Consider the following 22590-nt stretch of genomic DNA (forward strand, 5'->3'; position numbering starts at 1 on the left):
AAGTATGAGGACCCAAGCAACCTCAAGCTCTACCAAGTCAACTGCTGTTCTTTCTGAAGACACATCAACTCCCTCATTCTGCCATACTTTTTACACTGGCTTCTACAGAAAGAATTGAAGCACTTGTAGGGTTTAAAAAAAATGAGGTCCAGATCTCCCTGGGGAAGCTACCCCATAGCAGCATGTAGTTCAGAGAAAAACTGAGGGGTTTGAAGGGTACTTGATGATAGAGTTGCTTTTTAGTTATCAACTAGCTGTCCCCATCTTCAAGGCACTTCAGATTAACAGCCCTGTAATACGGAGATGGACTGCACAAGCCAAGAAAGGATTGCTAATACAGCTGCAAAGCAGGAAGGCAGAGACCAAAGAAACAAAATATTGATCCAGTTACCAGAAACTTCCAGAAAGAGACTGGGGACATTACATTTTTGCTTCAAACACTGCCTTTCCATCACATAGACATCACCCTAAGCCTGCCCATTAATTAAAGCAGTACAAAAAAAACACTCAACTGGCTGCACAGGTATTTTTGAGATATTTTGCTTCAGCCAAGCAATGAAGCAGAACCATGCTGGACTACTAGGTGTTATTCAGCCCTCACAGGGATTGCTTCATCTCACGTCGTCTTCCCCTCTGTCGCCCACCCATCCAGAGACTCACAAGACAAGCTATCATCAATGCCATCTACCACTGCACCTCCTGCCTACTCAAGCAATACAAGCTGCTCTACTTGGAAGAGTAATAAGGAACTCACCAAGGGTTTTGTTTTCATTTTGAAGAAGCAGTTTGTCCTCCCTCACCCCCAAACACCCAGCTCTGTATCTGAAACGAAGATGTTAGTCAAGAAACAACACTCCTATATAGCATAAGAGAAACTGTTGTCAAGGCTAAGTTATTAACAGGAGGAAAAAATTCTCCACTTGACAGCTGAGAGAAGCCTGTTTACAAATCTATTTGAACCAATCCTCTTCAGCAGCTCTTGAGGAGCCATTCTTCCAGCCGCTGCTGAGAGCCATCTCCTTTTCTGGAACCATACATCAGCTCTCCTGGGTCTCTCTAGCTTTGCATGGCAGTAAAGCTTCAATGTGCACATGTGCACCTCTTTCCTTCCCAAAATGTTAAGACCTGCCAATAGTTGGCAGCAGCAAAATTAAATGAGAACTAATCACCACACTGGGCTTTTCAGTCAATAAAGCTGGATTACTTCTTCAACCGTTACCAGTTCGATTTAAGTGTGGATTTGTAGCCACCAGCCAGCAAAGGTATAACCAACATCATCACTGAAGGAAGGAATTCCCCATGTACATATGCAGTCCAGTCTCACTTGGTTATATTGAGGCCAAACCACTAACACTACAATATATTGACTATTCCAAATTTCCTGCTCATGCATTAGCATTTGCACACACAAAATTAGAGTTCATCTGACCTAGTTTCTCTTTCCTATCATGTCAATGGAAAAAGCAGCCATTCTGTACATCATCCACAAACAAAAAACACAGGAGCTCCAAGCCAGTAAAGAACACATACAGGCCCAGAACAAAGATTTTTTTTCCAAAACAAGGTGATGTATTTGTACCACTGCAAACAGTGGGTCCCAAAGCCCAACATGCAGCACTGATGCAGGGTAACAATGACTACACAGACACACACAAAGCTAACCTTGCCTAACAGGACCTACTGGAGCAGTCCAGTCTAAGGAAAAGCCATCCACATACACATCAAAACAAGGGTCCAAGCTGCCCCTACATGCTTCAAACGCCTGACCTAAGTATCGCTAGCAACAAGGTGACTCCATCTCATCCTGATGTAACTCAAGCAATGAGCTTTAACTTGAAGCTAATGGAGATCCAACATCTGGCGCCCATGAGTCTCACCATGGTAAAATGATGCTGACTGAAATATTCAATAACCCTTAAGACAATACAATTCTACTTATTCTTCATTTGAAGTTGGACTTCCTCCAAATCAGACAATCCTCTCATTTTTAAAGCTCTACAGCACATCCTGTAGATCCCCAGGACAGACTGCACTAATTGTTTGCAGTTGCATGATAAGCCCTCTTTCCAGTTCACAGAAGACTGTTCCTCTAGAAGAGTTAGAAGTCAATCAGTCCAGAAGCACCAGCAAAGGCACTACTGCTAAGTGAACTCTGAGGTTTCCCATGCAGCGTTAGATGAATGCAGCCTCAGTACAACCAGCCACTTCAACATATGCCTAATTCAAGCACACAACTTCAACAGGACAATATATAAAAGGCCTGGCAAAGCTCGGTGTCTCTAAAAAGCAACAGTGCCAATTATAAATCATACCTATAGTCCCCAGAAGATCTAAAGCTTCTACTAGTATTGTACCACACTTCTTCGAATGCAGACATCAATTAGAGCACAGCAGCTGGACACTTTCCTCACTGAAGTCACTTATCTGCAGTTTCAGACCAATAGGGTATTATTGCTAAGTGTTTAGATCTCACCTCTCTGAGAAATTAAGAGTTTCACCTTGGCCAGCAAATGTTTGCATCAAGCTGAAATTGCTACCTACTAGTAAATGCTATCAAAGGGTTATGGGGTCTTAGAGGAGCTGGTTTAATTACTTACCAAACCAGCTGTTTCAGGAGCTACACCTTCTTAACATACCACTCCTAGAGTTACACTCTGAAAAGCAAGGTTGCTGCCAAGCTCACACCAAAAGGAGAGGGTCTTCCCTTGCATGAAGAAGAAAACAAACACTGGTCTCCCAACAGCAGGTCACATTTGTGGTTTCCTCTGTGGATGTGTGTAGGGGTGACAGCTCACAGCCAGTTCACACCTTTACAAGTCACTGCAGACTGGACACCTCAGCTTCTGAAGCCCTCTCTGGAGATGCTAAGGTCTTCCATCTGTGATTACTTCTGTCAAGAAAATACAGCCTTGCTCCAAACTTGTAGTGAGAGCTGCGACCAGAGCAATGCCTTAAAATGGGAGAATGTCTCACTTCCAGATGCATTTAAGAGCAAGAAAGAGCAAATCTATTTTAAGACCCTTCGCTTTTTAAAAACAGGGTGGCTTTGCACCTCTATGCTTTTAAGTCACGGTTGAGGACATGGGCTGAGACAACCAGGGAGAAGTTGTCAGGGATAAAAACCTAGTGTCATTGTGGCACCAGCAACTTGTAGTCTACAGCCTTCAACAGCCAAGATCCGTGTAACAACCGCAGAGATCTGTACAACAACCATCATGCAGGCTCAGCAGGTATGCATGCATGCACGCCAAGGAGACTTAAAGCCAAGGGAGAGATGAGAAGTCATCTGGGCCAGAGCTGTGACCATTCACATTCACCCAACAGCACCAGATGAGCATCATGGCCAAAGGTACTGGGGAGGGTTTTGTCTTGTGGAGCAGTCAGGAACCCTTCATGACATGTGAACACACCAGGAGTTAACAGGTCTTAGGAGAGACAACATGGGTGGAGAGCTTTGCCCATCAGGAATCAGTACATCCTGCTTTAAAGTGATTGACACTACTTTTTAATGTTTTGTGGAAAAGAAGGCAGAATCCCTACAAACATGTCTGGAGAAACATCACCTCCCTGCTGGAGTCAGGTGAGTTTCTCACACCAATCCAGTTTTCACAGATCATCTGGAGATGGAATTATCTGATGGTTTAGTGCTGTCACTTGCCATCAGCTTCTTACGGTTGGCTCTGTAAGGGTTGGTTAGCAGAAGAGAATCATAACTCTCCAATAGTACCAATAGTTTCAAAAAAAGACAAAATTGGGAAAAAATCACATCAAATTATTGAGCATTCAACTATTTGGAGAACTCTGCAAGACAGACTGTAACAAAACCAAAACACAGCTATACTCAACAAGCTCCCAAAACCATGCAGTAAAAACACATTTTTACATAGAATTGCCTTGACAAAGTAGCAAATTTATTTAAAATAATAACAAACATGTTAATTTGTGTTTCACAACTGGACCTTTCTCACTCAAGAGTTAACAAGCTGGAGGGAAGGAAAGGCTTCTCACCTTTTTCCTACATTTCACAGGCTGCCTCCATTAATGACAGACTGCGGGGAGTCTGAAAGTTCGGTCTTGACAGATACTCACTTAAGCTGGCCGCACAAAACACGGTCCCACAGCAAAAAGCAAGTTCCTTTCTAATGTGTGCCAAAAACAAATTTAAAAAGGCCTGAAAGTCAGGGACAATCCAGAGTTGCTGGCATGATTTGCAATAATTTTTTGCCAGATCATAAAGTATTTCCCATAGCAAGACTTCCGTATTTCCTGGTGGCTTCTTACACTGTGAATCACTCCTGTAAATTCAGGGAGATGCTTTTTCTTTCAAATCCCAATGCCCCAAATTACAAACAGTGCAGATATGGCACAGATTATTTAGTTTAGTTCATCTGACACATGCATTACAATAGCACTACAGCTAAGACAAAGTAGAGGGACCTTTCTCACACAGGCGTCCTAGGAAGATGCAAAGCGGGTTTTGCTTTGCAAGTCACCATGATGCCCCATAAATCCAACCACCACCTTTTGCTTTACGGGATCACTTGAGCTCCCTGTCAAATTACAGCCCCGTGACACCACCCTGCCTTGGGAGCTCTCTGCTGGCTCCCGTCCCTGCAGCCAGCTGTGACAGACTGTGGCCTCTGCCTAGCTAGAGCTCCATTTTCTCATTAGCTCACACAAGCAAGCTGGAAACATCAACACAGCATGCATGCAGCAGCAAACCAAGCCCTGCGAGACCACAGGTACCAGACTGCTGAGGGCCAGTAGGAAACAGGAAAACAAAACAGGTGGTGAAATCCGTAATACTCATATTTTCAACAGAGATATTCCATCCAGCAGCAGACCAAGCTCTCCAACAGGCACAGACTGCCCCAGGAGCCCAGCATCCACTCTTTGTCCATCCTACCCCTTCCCATGGTCCTTCCCTATCTCAGGCATGGGGCAGCTCTTCAGGTATACTTTCTCCAACCCAAGTGAGACAACTGCACATCCCCAGGCAGGATTTGGCCCGCAGTCATAAGTGCTGAGATCAATCATGTGGGTGTAAGGATGTGAAAAGGGGATGGAAAACATTCATAACTACTTCTAAATTAATTGCTGTTATTGTTATATGATTCGCTAAACTCTCCAGGGCTAGGTTTTATTTTAGAAAACTATGAACATATCAAATTAATCAACTTAAAATAAATGGGCTTGATTTATTTATTTTTGCTGTATCTACTCCTCTTTAAGCCTGGCAAGTCACTGCATTCTTTCCATCCTGTGAAAGTAAAACAACAGGGGTTTTGCTTTATTGTTATTTTAAAGGAACCTCTATAAAGATTATGAGTTCTGCAAGTTGAAATCATGGCAAAGGTATGTTGTAAAGGAGGACAAGTACAAGGCTGGAGCTCATTTTCATGTGCTGCAGACAAGGGCTCTGTACTGGGAGCCCACCAAGTCTCACCACACAGTACAAACAAATTAGATCTATTCCCCAACATCTCAGACATCCAGAGAGTTGAAAGATACCCTAACACACAGCAAAGCCTGATGAGCAAACAACAGGAGCCACTCCAGTGCAAGACACCTAGTCCCAGCCACAATGCTTGCAGAAAAGTCCTGCAAGCAAGGGCGAAATTTCATCTCCTCTAGCCAGTTTTCACTGGTTTTGAATCCTCTGGAAGTTGGGTCAGCATCCTTCTTCCCTCCTAATACCCTTCTCTCAGCTTCAGCAACACAGCAATGCCTCTGTCAGCAAACTAAAAAGAAAAGCCCTCGCATATATTATACTAAAGAAAATTAATCTTGTGTTCCACAGAATATTAAGTGGATTACATCCACAGCCTCAAAGGAGAAAAACACTGATTTCCATGTATCTTGTGCTATTATTTATCCCTATTATTGTTTCTACCAGCCTAACATTAATAGTTTCCTGTTATTTAGTGCAGATCTCAACCGGCTCAACAGACGAAGCAACGACAGCAAGAGTGGGATCTGTCAGTGGCCACGAGGAAGATCAAACCACTGTGGCACTGCTGCTGCACAGGACAATGCTCAACAAAGCCAGCTTCGCTTTTTTTGGGCGACTCCATGGCAGGATCACCTTTGAACATCCGTATCTCCTTGTAAAGGTAACAGAATAGCACGGATCCTTTAAAAGAAAATTGCTAACATGCTACGAAATGTGCCATTAAACTAGATCCACCAGAGATGGAGAGATGGACATTTCTGCCCCCCCAGGGAATGACAGGGAAGAACAACAAAAACCTGAGGTGCCTGATGGCAGAAGGGAGCCCTGACCCCCGGCTGAAGGAGAATGCCACCACCCCAGGTGATCCCTGCCATGCAGGGGGGCACCAGCCCCCCACCGTGGGCACTGCAGCCACCACCAGCACCCTTCCTTAAACACCCTCACCAGCACAGGAAGCCCAGCCCTCTGTTCTCAGCACCCTGGGTAACCATTCAAACCACTGTGAAGTGCCACCAGCTGACACCAGTTCTACACTTGTCTTTGCAGAGGTGTTAATGACTCCAAAGCACAAGACTCAGATAAGCAGCTTTAATACCATTTAAATGCTTACCATTAGGAGAAACCGAGAGAGATTGCAAGGGCCACACTCTCAGAGGGAGGCATATCCATTGAGCTGGTGCTCATGTGGGAGGAGTGTATATTACTCAGCATGGAGTAAGCAAGATCAAAGCCTCTCCAAAAGGATGCAACCCACTGACAGCAATGCAAACTCAGGCAAGCTTTCCTGAATATTTCACAAGCAAGCTGATAAGTTTAAAAGGCCAAAAGGAGAGTTTTGATGATGCTTCACAAAGTAAGGAAAGAAAGAAAAAGAAATCTCAGGATATGTGCTTCTTTCTAGACACAATACACAACCAAGAAGTCAGCCCCAGCTTGACACATGAAGAGATTCATGCTTTACACTGACGTCTTGCTGGCCTGTGCAGGGAAGAGGAACTCAACTTTTCAGCCATAATTCCCAGACTTCATCTCCTTTTTTAAAGTCCCTAGGATAATCTGAATACTACACAAACGTCAGAGCTGATAAGAAAAGCCTTATCAGATGAAGTAACTTACAGCTTCCAATGTGGGGAAGACAAAGAGCTAATGGCTATAGAAGCAGAAAAGGCTGCTCATAACCAGAAATCAGATCAGTTTCAGCAACAACACGCTGTCTCAGAAAGTAAAATACATAGCACAACAAACTCTGCCAAGACACCCTAAATGCTCAGAGAGCTGTCTGCAGCATGCGGCATCACCTCATTCCACCCAGCAGACCTGACTGGACCTCTTCTGGTCAGAAAGGAGGGCAGCTGCAGCAGTTTTATTGTAAGCCAACTGTGGTGTGTGCTCAGCTGAGCTCCAGTCCACATTACAGCCCCAGGCTACAGCAAGGAAGACAAATTACTATGAGACCAAGATGCCTTTGTAATCCTTTCCTGCTCTGAAGGCCTGATGTATTGGGAAGGAATCTCTCATTATGCTGGGAAACCAGATCTGCAAGCGCTCTAAAAGCCAGGACAGACTTTTCAGTTCAGGTGACGCAAAATACTATGATACTACAATTCACACTGTGAGAAAATTCAGAATTCTGCAACTGGATCCACCAAGAATTCCAACATTCAGGCCTAAAGTTAACCCTGTTACCTTCAGCATCTATCCCAGGGCCCAAACAAATGCCAGCACTATGTCTCACCATTGCTAGAAATCTAGACTGTTCATACTCCGTACTGAAATTCACAGCAGGATGTACAGTTGCAGGCCGCATTCCCCATATTACTTACTCTAAAACAGAGATGCAAGATGTGATCCTCACCCCTGAGTCCTTCTAAGAACTCTAACTCTTTGGGTACTGTTACTACTATCTTGACATCTGATTTACCTCCTGAAATTGACACCTGCAAATTATTTCCCTTCCTTCATGTCCCAAACCTCACTCTACATTGGCAAGAATGTAAGAAAAGAATTTATTCAAAGGAATTTGCTCATCAAGTCCTGCAGACACCAAAACCACAGGTTATCTAATCTTAACAGAGCACAGTTTAATGGCTACAGCACAGGATTAGAGGCCAGTGGGTTTGACTTCTACTCTCAACTCTGCCAGGACTGCATCACTCATAAGTGAATCTAGGGAAGATTCTTAACTCCTCCTCACCTTAATTTCCCCTGCTATGAGACTACCCTAGCATTCCTTTCCTCACAGGGGATCTTATCTATAAACTATTCATTAGCATCTGAAGAGAGTTACGCATCTCCGGATGTGTATGTAAAGCAAAGTATGAAAGAGTGGGGAAGCAGCACTAGCCATGGAGCCTGAAGACACATCCTCTTCAGCGTATTCAGGCAAACTGAACTGCATCACACTCCCCATCTGTGCTTGAAAAAACATTTAATGCTTTCCCTGTGCAGGGAAGAAAGAAATCCAACAATTTCTTCTTGAGAAGGCTCAGAGCAAAGATCAAATTACAGGTCTTTAAGTCAAGAAAAATCATGCAAGATTCTTCTAACAAGTACCAAGAGACCCCACCACCTCTAGCTAGTCACCTGCAGAATCACCCCACAGGCAACACCACCACAAAACCAACCAACCTTCCTTTCCCCCCCCCTTGCTCTGGATGTCACTGAGTGGCAGAACCAGACCAGAGGGAAAACTAGAAGTCTACTCTTACTGTCCTGCAAAAACTGGATTTTGGAGGTGCGGAAAATCCAGACCCAGCACAGATGCTCCCACAGATAAGACCAGATCCCAACTCATGGAGCCTTGCTTACAGCATGACTCCTGCTTGGCTCTGCCCTGGCAATGCAGCCTTTGACAGGGGAGGCACTCTAAGCAGAGGTGCAGAAAGGGCTTCTTTTGGTGTTAAACAGAAACTTCCTGTTGGAAAAAAATGTATATTAACAACCAAGGTAATATTTTAGCTCTCTGGGGAAGGAAGGAAACTCACCCTATCTGGACCTGTTCCCCATCTTTTTCAGTTGCCTCAGCTAACCCTGTAAGTAGGTCACATCAGCTGTACCAGTGCCAGCAGCAGTCACTGCACCAGTATGGTAGCAAGACCTTTGCTTCCAAGATGGGTCCATAAACCTCCTGCTTCCTCCCAGCGTGGTGAAAGGCAGAAGATATATCCACCCTAGTCCAGCCACATGGAGCAGAAAGGTCTCAGAGGAGCAGCTGGTCCAAGAACTTGAAGGAAGAAAAAAGCTCACTTCTTTTAAAAAGAGAAGAGAGAAATGTCCTGTTGTTCTGTAATTAATGGAAAGCAGAAGAGGTTTTATGGACTCATTGAGAAACAGAGGGTGAGAATTAGAAAGCACATTTCAGTATTTCATGATCACAAGGTAAGCTGCTTGCATAATACTGACAAAGAACATAAATGCTGATATCACAAGGCAGTTATGAAACTTGGGTTTTAAATGCTGAATAACAGTAACACAGTAATTAACTCTCATAAGTTATTCCCCCCCACAGCTGCAGAGTAGGTGCTGCAACCTTCCACTGAGGTGTGACTCTCTGGCAAGGTGCACACTGACAGATGGCCCTGCTCCCACCACCTCACAGCACCAAGGATCCATCCCACCCCACAGCCTCATCACTAGTCACATCACTTCTTCAGACATACCCTAAGGAGGCTTCAAGATCACACCAAGAGAGAAGCTCTGAACCTGTGAGGAGCAGGGAATGAGGGAATAAACCTGAATAACTGCACTTTGCAACTCCTAACCCCTGAACAAACTTCTGAGCCTTCCTCCCCAGTGGTTTTTGATACAAGCACATGCTCTTTTGAATTGCTCCAGTGTGACCAGGACACACAGTCTCCCTACAACACACATAATACAGAGCAGCAAAATGTCATGAAAATCAAGGGCAAACGAACATAGAAGACAGTCCCTCCCCCTACCACCACTTCTATTTTTAGGCAGCCAGATTAGCTTGGAGCAGTTTTATTCATTTCTGATAATGAGCAGGGCTCTTGCATCTTCTCTCGAGGACATTTCCCTTGCGCAGGCACTTTGCTCTACGCCAGCAGCATGGAAGAGGTCACATCAACCGGCAAAAGCAAAACCACAACTTGTTGTGAAAGGGTCTTGAGAAAGCGACTCCAGCTTTGAAATTATGCCCCATCTCCCTTGTCAGTCACACTGGTTTGGGGTTTTTTGGGGAAGATGGTCTGTTCCCTACAGGGCATCCCTCCCTTTGAACTACAGGTTCTGCCTATTCAAGCGTAATGCTATTATTCCATTCACTTCTCAAAGGATGTCAGCTGGTACACTTTGGAAACACAGGTCTCCATGGAAAGAACATTTGGCCTTCCCAGGTTTGAACGTATGGAAGATGTGATGGAGAGGCAGCCCAGCCATCTTTGTAGTACCCTACCCCAGCACAAAAACCACAACTCCACTCATGGCAAAGAGACTATGGTCCTCTCAGGGCACTGCCAGGTCTAAGGGCCTGTCAGGAGATCACCTCAGGAGCAGATGGCACCTGGGATGCACAGAAGATTGGGGTGCCATTGTGCTAGCAGTTTCTTTTCAGGAAGAGATGTATGTTCCTCCACCCCTCAGAAAACTACTCCTAAGGTACTACACATCAATTTCCTGCAATGTAACCACTTGTACATTCGTTGTCCTTTAGCTGCTTCAGATCGCCTTGATGGCAACATCTGTGTGCAAAGCTTTCCTCCTTCAGGTCCACCCCTTCAAGCCTCAACCTTCCTCCACAGCCCTTCATGACCACCCTCCCATTTCCTTGAGGACCTTATCAGTGCTGCACAAGGCAGCAGGATATGGTAGTTCAGTCTGGACTGCAAACAGCAAGCTCCAGAAGGGAAAACACACCTTGTAGAAGCAGATGGCAGAAGTGAGCGACAGTGGAGGTAGACAGCTTCTCACCCAAAAAATGAAAGTGTGGCAGAAGCTGCCTGGGTATCTCCAGCTGTTGTGCTGCCATCACTTGGGGAAGAAAGAAGGTGAGGCCTCACATATTGCTCAGCCTGGAGAAATGAAGGCCCTGGAGAAACCTTAGCACAGCCTCCCAGTGCCTAAAGGGGCCAACAAGAAATTTGGAGAGGGACTTTCTACAAGGGCCTGTAATGACAGGACAAAGAGGAATGGCTTTGAGCTGGAAGAGGGTAGGTTTAGATTAGATACACTAGGAAGAAGTTCTTCCCTGTGAGGGTGCTGAGGCACTGGCACAAGTTGCCCAGAGAAGCTGTGGTTGCCCCATCCCTGGCAGTGTTCAAAGCCAGGCTGGATGGGGCTTCAAGCAAGCTGGTCTAGGGGAAACTGTCCCTGCCTACAGCAGGGGGTTGGAACTGGATGATCTTTAAGGCCCCTTCAACCTAACCCATTCTATGATTCTGTGTGATTTATCGCCACTTTTTCTTCTGAAATTTCAGTAAGATATTTGGAGCCTACTTGCCCTATGGACTATATTCTTTCAGAAAGGCTTTTTTTTTTCCTCTCTCATACTTCTCTACAGTGATGAGACCTAGGAACAAAGTATTTCTCACTCAACTTCTGAACTTCAGAGGAATTCATGACCACAGACAAAATCATCAGGCTTTTGAAGAGTTAGAACCCTTTCCCAGGAGCAAGATGTCCCTCTTACCCCTCTGCTGCGTGAAAGGGCAGAGAAGAGTATGCCTGGGGCACCAACATCCAGGCTGACCCCAGGAGCTAGTCTACCTATCCCTTCTTGGTGAGCTCCTGCCCCTGGTCAGAAGCACCTTCACAACAGATTCTTGTTTTCTGTGGATTGCAAAACCTCATTTATTAAGTAAAAACACTAGTTCAATATAAGGAAGCACTTAAGACAGCAAGTAGATGATTAACAAGTGAGTGCTCAAGTCAGTTGCTACAGGAGCACCACAGGTTCCTTATAACCACGAAAACCTCATCCTGCACCTCACCTGCAGATATCAGAGGTGAGGAATTCAAGGAGAGATTGTGCCTGGCAGAGCCATCACTGCAGGAGAAGACACAGCCACAGATCCCTAACTGCAGGTCTCCAGGCCAGGTCTCCCCATCAGTGGCACATAGGGACCTTCCCACCAAGGATCTTGTTCCTATCTCTGGGTTCCCCCATCAGCCAGGCTGACCCCCAAAACCTTTCTCCCCATGAACTCCCTCCCACCAGTACTCTGCAGGCGGCTGTGCCGTCTGGCAGGAAGAAGAGTTACCAATGTCCCCATGCTCAGGCAGCACCACATCAGTGCAGAAGGCTGGAAAGGAGAGGTACAAGGTGCGTCATGTGGCAGCTTTAAACCAAGGCCAAAGAAGAAGTAGTACTTCTGCTCAGGGCCTTTGCCTTTTCATGCTAGAGCCAAGTAAAGGTGCTTCGGCATTCTTATGTATCACCTATTTTTAGGGAACAATACTCTGAACACCCTTCTTCATGCTCGCTTTTATATCACACAATGAAGAAATTACAAGGATTTGGCACTTTCTCTGTAACAGGCCATCATTAACAAGTGACTCACTATATTGCAGCGTGAGTCATCTTGGCAGAGGTCACCATCATAAGTGACAATTAGTCTTCAATTATTTCCTTCAAGTTGAATTAAAGGTATATTGTTATGCTAATTCTATATCTGCTCCATCTTATCTTTCCATCCACTGTCTCCAGAGCAACCTGGCATTTCACCTTATGGCCCAACCTACCTCTGGAAAGAACTCTTCCACTGTGGTGTAGTTACAGGTTGTCTCAAAACATAAGGATGGCAACGGGAAGCCTTGTGGACTGGTTTTCAGCTATGGCATCTAATAGGTAAAGCAGCTCTCCACCCTTCCTCCCACTGCTGCTCCACAGGGACAACAAGCTGCTGCTGTCCCTGCCACCTTCCTGCTGTCTTCACGCTTTATCATGACAAACTTCCAAGGATCTGGAGCCTGCCCAGTGATCAAACACAACCACCTTCAGGCTGCCAAACCACACCATCACCTGCAAGAGCAGGTACAAAGCCTAACAGATGAAATTCATTCAAACTATGTCCACTGACACATGGACATTAAAGAAACTATTACAAACCTTGAGCAAGGCAGCTAAAAAAGAGGCTTTTCCAGCCATTTTCTAGCCAAGCAGTCCTACATTTTAAGAGGACTCCAGTTTCCTGATCAGGTCCCCTGATTCCTGCTCCCTTCACCAGCCCCCACAAAATGTACCCACTCCAGCTCCTACCCCGTGACCCAGGAGAAGACAGCATCCCTGGCAGGGCCCAGCACTGTCACTGCAGGGCACTTGGCTCACGGAACACAGTTCTGTCTATTAGAAAACACGGGCTTTACCAGCCTGATCACCAGTGGAGCACTCTGTGTTTGTATTTATAGCAGTCAAGCACAGTCATGCTGGCTGTAAGGTTCACTTTGAAGAGCATCAGTAAACTGCTCTCACTACTGGAACCCCATTTAGCCATTACAGACTCTTCAGCCATACTAACGCACTGATCCCCACAGATTAGCAATAGGAAGAGAAGAGAGTCACTGCACTATTTACTGAAGCCAATCAATACATAAAGCCTGAAGATTTATTGCAATGAAGACAGCCTGTCTGCAACGCCAGAAAATGTATTTAAATTGTTTAATTCTATTGCCTGGCCTCTGGTTTTGCTCCAAGAACAGTTTCCTTGCACACCCATCCTTCTTTCCTCCCTAAATGTGGTATCAGCAGACACGAGAGAGAAGACCCTCACTAATACCTACCACAAATATTCCTTGGGAGGACGTAACACAAACCCCACATGTTTAAGGGCAATGTCCCTTACTTTTCAGACAGATTTCATGTACAGTAAACAGTCTATAGGTAATTCAACATCTCCCACATAAGTAAGGAGCTCAGAAAATTTTGTCCTGTGTTTTGAAGGTCTGTGTGCCAGGTATAGCAACACAGATTGTGCCTTTCATAGGCACACGTTAAGCCCACGTGCTGTCCTACTCCACTCAAGAGGGAATGGTTAGATCCACACTTATTTTTAATATATATTTTTATATATGTGTTATGTATATTTTTATATATATATATAAATAAAAGAACTTTCTAAGTGCTTTCACAAAACATAGCATATCTGACTTGCTGCATTTTGGGGGTGACCACCTGCAAAGCTGAGACACCACTTGGGCATCATGACTAGTGAGCCACAACTGAGGAGATCCTACAGACTGCACCACAGTTTGTTCTCCACTCTCATCTCGGTTCATGCTTTGGGGAGCAGAACCATGACAAGCAACAACCAGAAGGCCTAGTGCTCCTGGACCACCAGCATTAGAAGGGCCATCAGCTACCAGGTAAATGCAGTTGTTGTGGGTACTGTATCATCTATATGGCCCACCAGGAAATACACCTAAGAAAGACGGCAGTGAGGTAGGGAGGAGATCTGTGCCTCCACTTTTGCTAGTTTATCTCAAAATCAAACTAAGCTTTTATGCTTGTGCACGCGACAAAAAGGAAGAGGCAAATATATGCTGATTTACAGGGAGATTTCTATTGCTGCCTGGACATCAAACAGTACCCAATTAGTCCTGCACGGATGTGACCCACAAATTATGAAAATAAAAGCCTCCAATACTTTGATCTCTTGTCTTTCTGTAGCATGCTACAGCGATTATTAGGCACATTTTATTAGATTCAAGCTGTGCAATCTCTTCCTCGGGAAAGGCTTTGCCACCTCCAATGCATCCTAAAGTTGCAGTCCTGCAGATTAAGGTCATGGTCCCAAACAGTCACTTCTGCCATGCACCAAACACATGACTCAGCTGGCAGTAGGCTTTTTCCTGCTGAGTTACAAAATTAGGAGCAAAAAGAATATTTATAAGGAAGGGGGGAAGAAGTGTCAGCCACCTAAATTAAATTTGATTCCCTGTTACTTTATAAAGGAATATACGTCCTAGGCAACAACCCTGGCTTCTAAGAAGTGTTGCTTTCAGAACAATTAACTTCTTCTTACACTGCAAAATGCCATCGCTGGAGGAAGCAAGCAAACTGTAACAAAAGGCTTCACGCACTCTGAAGCTGAAAACCACACATTCACTCACGTGAACAGAAACCATCCACCCACCCTCACTGCAGCAACAGCGCTTAAAACCAAGAGGATGTTAAACTCTTACTGCTAAAGCTTTACTCAGAAGCACAACTCACTGTTCACAGCCCGCTGCACAAACTAAGCAGCTACTGTGTTTGCCAGAGGCCACAGTTGTTTTCAGCCTGAGCGTGTATGCAGGAAGGATGGGAGCACATCAGCTGCTCAGGTCTCGCTTACTGGCAAGAGAGTGGTGCTTGCACGAAGCCATTATCTAATGGGGTTTCTGTAGCAGAGGAGGGTTGGTTATCTGCAGCTGAGCAAAGTGCATGCCTTCTGCTGCACTCGGGGTAACTCTGCAGCTGAGCACAAGGCAGTACACAGTTTGCTCACTTAGCATGGAAGGAGGAAATGTCAGTTTTCAGCCATGCAAGGTGCATTTGGATACTCCAGTGCTGCCTGCCTGATTACAATAATCCATTATTTACCATGAACACACAACCTTGAACTTCTGGCAAGCACTGCAGAAAATTAACACAGAAAAGCAACATTCTTGATCAAAGGGGAGGAAGGTCCTCTGATTTGCCACTACAAAACAAAATCGGGCATGCAGAGAGATATAACCAAGTTCCAACTTCTTATCAGGGTTTTCCAACCTTGGTGGGTTTTCCTCTTTTTTCATTAACAAGCCATTGCAGGGGCAACCAAGGGCTGAGGCCCTACAAGCTGAGCATCCTAGTCTCTCTGTGGGAAAGGGATGATTGGCCCCTCACAGGGAAACCACTATGGAGGGGGAACAGAGAAGAGGAGTCTCTGCTTCCCAAGGACCATGTTTCTTAGACAATCCTCCTTAGAAATCTAAAGCATTTTACACAAAGAACATCACATCTCACTTATATAAATTATTTCCTGGAGTCCAGAGCAGACAGACCATCAGTCTCAATGTGCAGCCACAGTTCAAAGTGACAAAGGGAAACAGAAGGAGAGGACATGGTGGGGAAGGAAATCAAAGCTATTGGCTTTATTAGTGGGAAATACAAACTCCCATTTAATGGAGCCATCAATGACTTAGACTAGTGGTTTTCGACCCACAGCCTGCTCTAATGGCTGCGTGGAAGGTTAACAAAGAAGATGCCTGAGTATCATTAAATGAAACTCTCGTGTGATAGAGGCTCTATGCTTCCACAGGAGAGCAGGGCACCTGCAGAGCAGCCAGAACTGAAACAGCCACTGGTGGGAAGAGTCAGCCAAAGCCCTTCCCAGCACAGTTCTGCTCTTCACCCCACAATTCTCCTGGTCTCTTCTGCAGCTGGTGTGTGGAATAGGGCGCATATGCTCCCCAGATACCCTCGGAAGAGAAGCTGCCTTCAGGAGGTAGCTCCTGAACCCATTCCAGCTCCATCCTCCCCACCCCAAGACACAACCGCTTTTATCAATGCTGGTCCTCCATGCAGTGCATCCTTTTGCCTGTGGGTAGCTTTTTACTGGGGGGAAGCATGAGAAATCTAACAGGATTTTCCCCATTTCTATTTGAGGCATGAAGAAAGGAGACAGGGATCAATACTCTGTCCTTGGTCTGCTGGTCAGAGGCAGACAACTCCCACTGATGCCTCTAAGTACTCTTACAAAGTGACTTGGCGTGCATTAGGAGTCAGGCAAGGGTTTGCAGAGAGCAGCTCAGAGCCTGAGCCCAGGAGGTGATAGCTTTTTCATGTGATCTGGCCCTACATGAATGATGACTTTCAAGGACACCTCTTCCTTAGCTGGAGATTCATTTGTGAAGATTTACATGCAGATCAAATGGAAACTTTTCCCTCTCACCCCATACAAACTGTATCAGTACCTCTACTAGAGCCTGGCAGATAAAAAAGTATGTAGCAAGAATGAAAGCTTCCTCTAACTACTCCTTCTTGCATGGCTTAGAAATCAGACGCTTTATTTTAAATATGCACACCAATCAAATACTCTTTGTTGCTTCAAACCTCAGTGAAATGAAACGCTCATGCTCAAACTTCAACCTGCTCAAGAGCATGCTTTCTACAAATTCACTCCAAATTACTAATATTTATGGCTGCCCAGCACAGGAACACCAGTGAGAACAGACTCTCTGCGGATTTAATAACACTCTACACTTTCATGTGGAAGATCTCCAACGATGAGGAAGAGTAACCACAGCACCAGTGCTGAAGGACACACAGAGAACTGCAGAAGAGCATCATATGCACTGCATGCCTCCAAAAGGTGGGGAAAAAAAACCCAACAATTAAAATCAACTACACAAAAGGCTTAGACAGAAGACAGCCTTGTTTCTTTTCATGAGCACACAAACAGAATACGCACACATCTGTAAAAGATAGATGTATGCACCGATACCAGCATTCCCCACTCAAGGAATGGAAGTTAAATGCTAGAAAAAAAACCCCAAAAGGGTTAGAGTGGGTCAATGTCATCCTTTTGGGATGATTCAGAGACAGATTTGTGCTGCCAAGGTTTTACAGTGAAAAAAAAAAAAAAGCTGAAAAATATACACGGACACAGGCAGGGTCTGTAGCTTACACATGCACTGAATCACATTGGAGGAGGGCAGATGAAGTCCCTGATGGAAGATCACCAAAAGTCTCTATCTTCAGGAATTATGGCTGTTTATGTTGAAGATACGTCCCAAATTTTGCATGGTAGCATATAATGTAAAACACAGCATAAATAACTTTTTAATGCCTTTTTTTAATCTTCAGAAGTTATCTCTAGTTCCTCTTTCCATTTAGGAAGAAGGCAACCTTTGCAAAAGCTGCCCAATTTATGCTGGGCTACAGAGTTTTTTAAAAGGTGCTGGAAGAAGAAACCTAATATAATGTTATCAGGATAATGCTCCTGAGTGGAGGCTTTCAGTGTTTATCCCCCCATTAGAACTTCTCCTAAATCTTTAATGATGCTGAAATATGCCACAAACTGATGAAGTTCTGGAAACAAGACAATGCCAGCACGTTTGTTTGAGTTTTGTGGGGTTTTTTAATATGAGTGCTTTTATCTTCAGTGACAGTGATCAACTAATGCAAACAAATGGCCACTGAAACTTCACTTCTATACAAAGCAAAGCTAAAGGAAGAATAGTGACATTTTTGGGTTTCATCCAATTCTTCCCAGCAACAGCTAATACCCACCAGCTCCTTAATTCTGTGCTGTCTCCTCTCCAAGCCTGAGTGCTAAAGACTTCAAAACAACTAACAGTTTTAGAATCCAGTTCCCAGAGTGCAAGGTCAGCACTTTCCTAAAGTAAGTAACAAAAGCTTGGGTTTTGTTAATGAGTTCAAAACAAAAGCAACATCCAGGTACATGAAGAAAACAATTGCTCCTTCCCTAAAAAGGCTGCTTTTAAACTCCCAGTCTTGCAGGAAACCCTCAGTCAAGCCATACAACTAACATGAGCTTTGCAAGGCTTGTGAGCAGGGGGGGTTGCTTGCCTCACACTGGCCCCACCCCAGGGGTTATCATTCCCTTGAGAAAGGCTTTCCTCCCAGCAAGCTTTCATCACCCCACATGCACCTAGCAAAGCATCCCAAAGCACCCAGCTGTGCCAGCTACTGCAGAAGAGCCTGCTGCCACTGCTGGAGCATCAGCCAGAGGCCCAGCCCTGTAGATGGATACAGCAGAGGAAAAGCTATTGACCTGAATATTTTATAATCAAGGATCAAGGCCACTGCCTTCAGCAAGAGCTGACAGGCTCTTGCATTTACTGAGACAAAAAAAACCCACCCCAAACCCAGCCCCATCTTTCTGCTTATTCTCCTACAGGGATCAGCTGTGCATTTATCGGAGAGCAGGGCCCTCTGCATCCCTCCTCACATTTGCTTGCTCTTATTTTATATATATTGAAAAAATCTGCTCCTCAAACACCGCTGTCAACAGCCTGTGCGAATCCCCCTGTTAATCATTATTCTACTAATAGCACTGCCAGGTCACCCGGCTATTAAACGTGCTGAGTGGACTAGCAAAAATATGTCCTTGCCCGCACAAAAAAACATTCCAATGTAGTTTATCTTATCCTGTTGTCAGTATAATATGCAGCACTACCTGTTCAATGGCCTCATCATTTTAAACTACAGTTTTCTGCAACATTAACAGTATTCATTACCAGCACCACCAGCAGCAGATCTCCATTTTGAGAATCCTCTGATGTTGAAGGTTTCACCCTATCCCTTCCTCTTAGCCCTCTGCACTGACACAGGGATATTTGGGTACCATGGCAGTGTGCATGGTGAGCAATTATGGATAGAAACATGTCACAAAGGCAGGAGTCAGCCCCAAGTGTGCTTACTTGATGCACCAGGCCATGCATTTTAATCAGAATTCAGTGCTTTGCTCCTGTCCCAGCTGCCAGCATGTCAAACAGATGCACTGCTATGGTGGAGCCTGACTGTGTGGTCAAGGTAAACTCTAGTGTGGCAAGAACAGAAGCTTCTACTGCCTCCTATGTTACCTTTAAGTCCAGCTCTACCAATCTTACCCTCTAAACTAGCAGGCAGAGGCAAGCCAGATGAATGATGGTGCGCAGGGCTCTACTTGTGCCAAGCCACACTCAGTCCTGAAAAGCAGAGCACGCGCTGGTCCTGCAAACCCACCTTCTCCCCCTGTGAGAGAAGTAGGGAAGCCAAAGCAAAGGACAGGGCAAACTGGCAGTCAAAGGTCCACCTTTTTCATACGCATTTGCTTGTTGTTCATAAAACCCAGCCTCCTGGAACATTTCAGTGACTCAAACTTGGAGATAAGTGGCCCTAGCATTTCCTTTCCCTGCTGCTGAGAACAAATCATCTCCTCAGCCAGATTTTGAGTCACTACCTGGCTCCCAGCATTTCACTTAGCCATCCCTCACCCCTTCAAAGACGTAGGCACAAGAGCAGCATCTCCTCCATCCAGATCCACAGCACTGACACTTCTAATAAATGGAATTTTGCACGGCTTGGGGAATTACTCCTCCCTGCCATGTTTTATGCTCAGGCAGCAAATTTACTATTGATTTCTGATTCAGACCCCACAGAATGATTCACGCTTCTTGCCCTATCTGCTGAATTTATGACCTTTAACAATTATTCTAAGTGCTAAAAGAGCTCAGTTTAGAAGAAGATCTATTCCTTGGCAAGTTAAGCTCCTATTCTTGTCTCGCTTACAAACCAACACATCTCTCATCATTTACAGAAAAGCACTGTAGCAGGTCTCTCCCGTTGAGAGGGGCTGAGGTTCAAGTGGCAGAGGCACCATCCTATCCCCAGGGTCCTGCCAGGGCAGACAGAGCTGGGCAGGGGACACGGCTTTGCACTCCCACCCCGACGTCAGTCAGGATTTCAGGTCCCCCCATCTCTGGTTACTCTGAAACACCAGCACTGCTCTGCCTGCAGACCAGGCGCTGCCAGTGGGTCTCAGGGGGAGGATGGGAAGGAATATACATTTCCTCCTACAGTGAAAACAAACTCCTGACTGTATCTGGAGCAGACTGCTATTTAAAAAGCTGCAAACACACAGAAAAAAAACCCAAAACCAAACCACTAAGGATGTATAGATACAGTTTTAAGAAGAAATGGTGCCCTACTTCAAATAAACTTCCCAACACAGATGTTAAAAAGAAATATAAAAATCTGATTTTCATGTTTCAAAGGGCAGGGGAGAAGGAGAGGGCCTCCCTCTCCCCCCCCAATGATAATGTTTTCCTGGATTAACTCCACCAGCCTCAGCAACCCTTCTCCCAAGGCACCTACTAGGGGAGACAAGCTCCAGGTCTGTTTTTAAGGTGATGTTTTCTCCCCCTCCATTCTCATCTACACCGTGTATTGCTGAGCAGTCATTTATACCATTAATCAACCAGACACTCACCAGGAAGAAAGTGGGGCAAGTGAATACACAATTTTTTCCCTCTTGCACTGAAGCAAATAATATTTTTAAAAATACACTTGTGCAAGTCTTCAGGGGATTCTGCTCAATTTTATTTATCTGTGCCTTGCAGTCACCTCCCGAATAAACGCTGCTTCTCTAAATGACTCCCCATGCCCGTTAACAACCTGCTGTTCTTACAACCAGACAGATGAAGAAAGGGCGAAAAGGAATAAAGTTACAGGAAAAATAGACCGCGGGGGGGGGGGGGGGGGGGGGGGGGGGGAACATCAGGCCACAGCCCACGCAGAGGCTGACACGTTTGACGAGCCCGACATTTCAAGGGTACAGGACGAGCTTCATTTTCAGAGAGGGGTGAGGAGGAGACACCGCGAAAGGGCACACCGGGAGATGGATGGGGAGGCTGCGGCGGCCGCGCCGGTGCGGGAAACCCGGGTCTGGGGGGCAGCTCCGCACACCGGAGGTTATAGGCTCCGGAGTTCGTGTGCCCGTGCAGGCTGCGGGAGCAGGAGCGGGGCGCAGGCACTGCCCAGCCTGGGGGACGGTATCGCCCCTCCCGGTGCCGGCGGCCCCGCAGAGAACACGGGCGGGGCGGGAGGGGGGAGGGGAACTGTCGCAGCCGCGCGCCCGCACACACACGCGCGTGCACCCACTCCTCCGCGCGGGTGTGTGCTTGTATATGTGTGTGTATGTGTGTGTGTGTGTGCGTGTATATGTGTGTGTATATGTGTATGTGTGTGCGTGTATGTGTGTGTGTGTGCGCACACACGCACCTGCGCACCCCCGCCCGCCGCGCGCGGGTGCGCGTGCCGGTTCACGCACGCGGGCGCACACACACATGTACCTGTGCACATGCACACACATGCGTACACGCGGCTGCCCGCGCGCACATGCACGCGCGCAACCTATGTACTTCGGTATGTACATACGTGCCGGCGCACGGACACACACAGCCCAGCGCCCCCCCCCCATATAGCCTCAGCACCCCCCCCCACCGGGGAATGAACAGATGGATGGATGGATGGATGGACTGGGGCGTGTGTGACTCCCGCATCCCCCCGGGCCCGGACAAGCGCCTCACCCGCAGCGCCGAGAGGTCGATCTCGTCCAGGCTCCGCGCCGGAGAGTCGCTCGCCATGTTTCCGCCGCCGCCGGCCAGGCGGCCCCGCCGCCACCGAGCGGGCAGTGGTGGCGGCCGCCGCGGCGCTAGCGCTGTTTAACGCCTCTCCTCATGCGGGGCTCCGGCAAGGAGAAGCCACCGCCCCTGCCCTTCCGCCTGCAGCGCGGCTAGGGGCGGCCGCGGGCTGCCGGCAGGCAGGGCACGCCGCGGGCTGCGCCGGGATGGCGGCGGCGGCGGCGGCACATCGCCTCGCCGCCTCCCCGGCCGAGCGCGCCGCCGGAGCTGTCTGTCACGGCGCGGGGAGGGGGCGGTGGCACGGAGCGGGGGCGGTGCCGGGCCCCGCCGGCAGGGGGCGGGGGCGGGCAGGGGGCGGGCAGAGCCCCGCCGTGGCCGAGCGGCCCCCCCAGCCTCTTCGCGGCTCCCTCCCAGAGGGCGGGAGGGGGGCACCGGCCCCAGTACGCCCCAGGGCCCGCCGGGTGAGGAGGGTCGGGGCCGGGGGCAGAGCAGCCCGGACAGCCGCAGCCGCCGGGGGGGATGCGCGGGTGCTCCGAGGACAACGCCTGCGAGAGCCGTCCTCCGCGTCC

At 46.9% G+C, this 22590-nt stretch overlaps 1 protein-coding gene across 5 annotated transcripts in view; it reads right to left on the reverse strand.

Moving 5' to 3' along the window:
* TNIK (TRAF2 and NCK interacting kinase) overlaps positions 1–22198 on the reverse strand; it is a 161369-nt gene extending 139171 nt beyond the window's left edge. For 3 of the 5 annotated variants that reach the window (XM_031047057.2, XM_031047058.2, XM_031047056.2), the window contains exon 1: positions 21968–22198. In XM_031047057.2, the coding sequence (XP_030902917.1) occupies positions 21968–22024 (57 nt within the window). In that variant the 5' untranslated portion in view covers positions 22025–22198. The remainder of the gene's footprint in view (positions 1–21967) is intronic. The other 2 variants (XM_031047060.2, XM_031047059.2) reach the window with 1 other exon arrangement.
* Positions 22199–22590: the final 392 nt, after the last annotated feature.

This window comes from Melopsittacus undulatus, chromosome 6, assembly GCF_012275295.1.
Source record: "Melopsittacus undulatus isolate bMelUnd1 chromosome 6, bMelUnd1.mat.Z, whole genome shotgun sequence".
In the NCBI taxonomy this organism is placed as follows: Eukaryota; Metazoa; Chordata; class Aves; order Psittaciformes; family Psittaculidae; genus Melopsittacus; species Melopsittacus undulatus.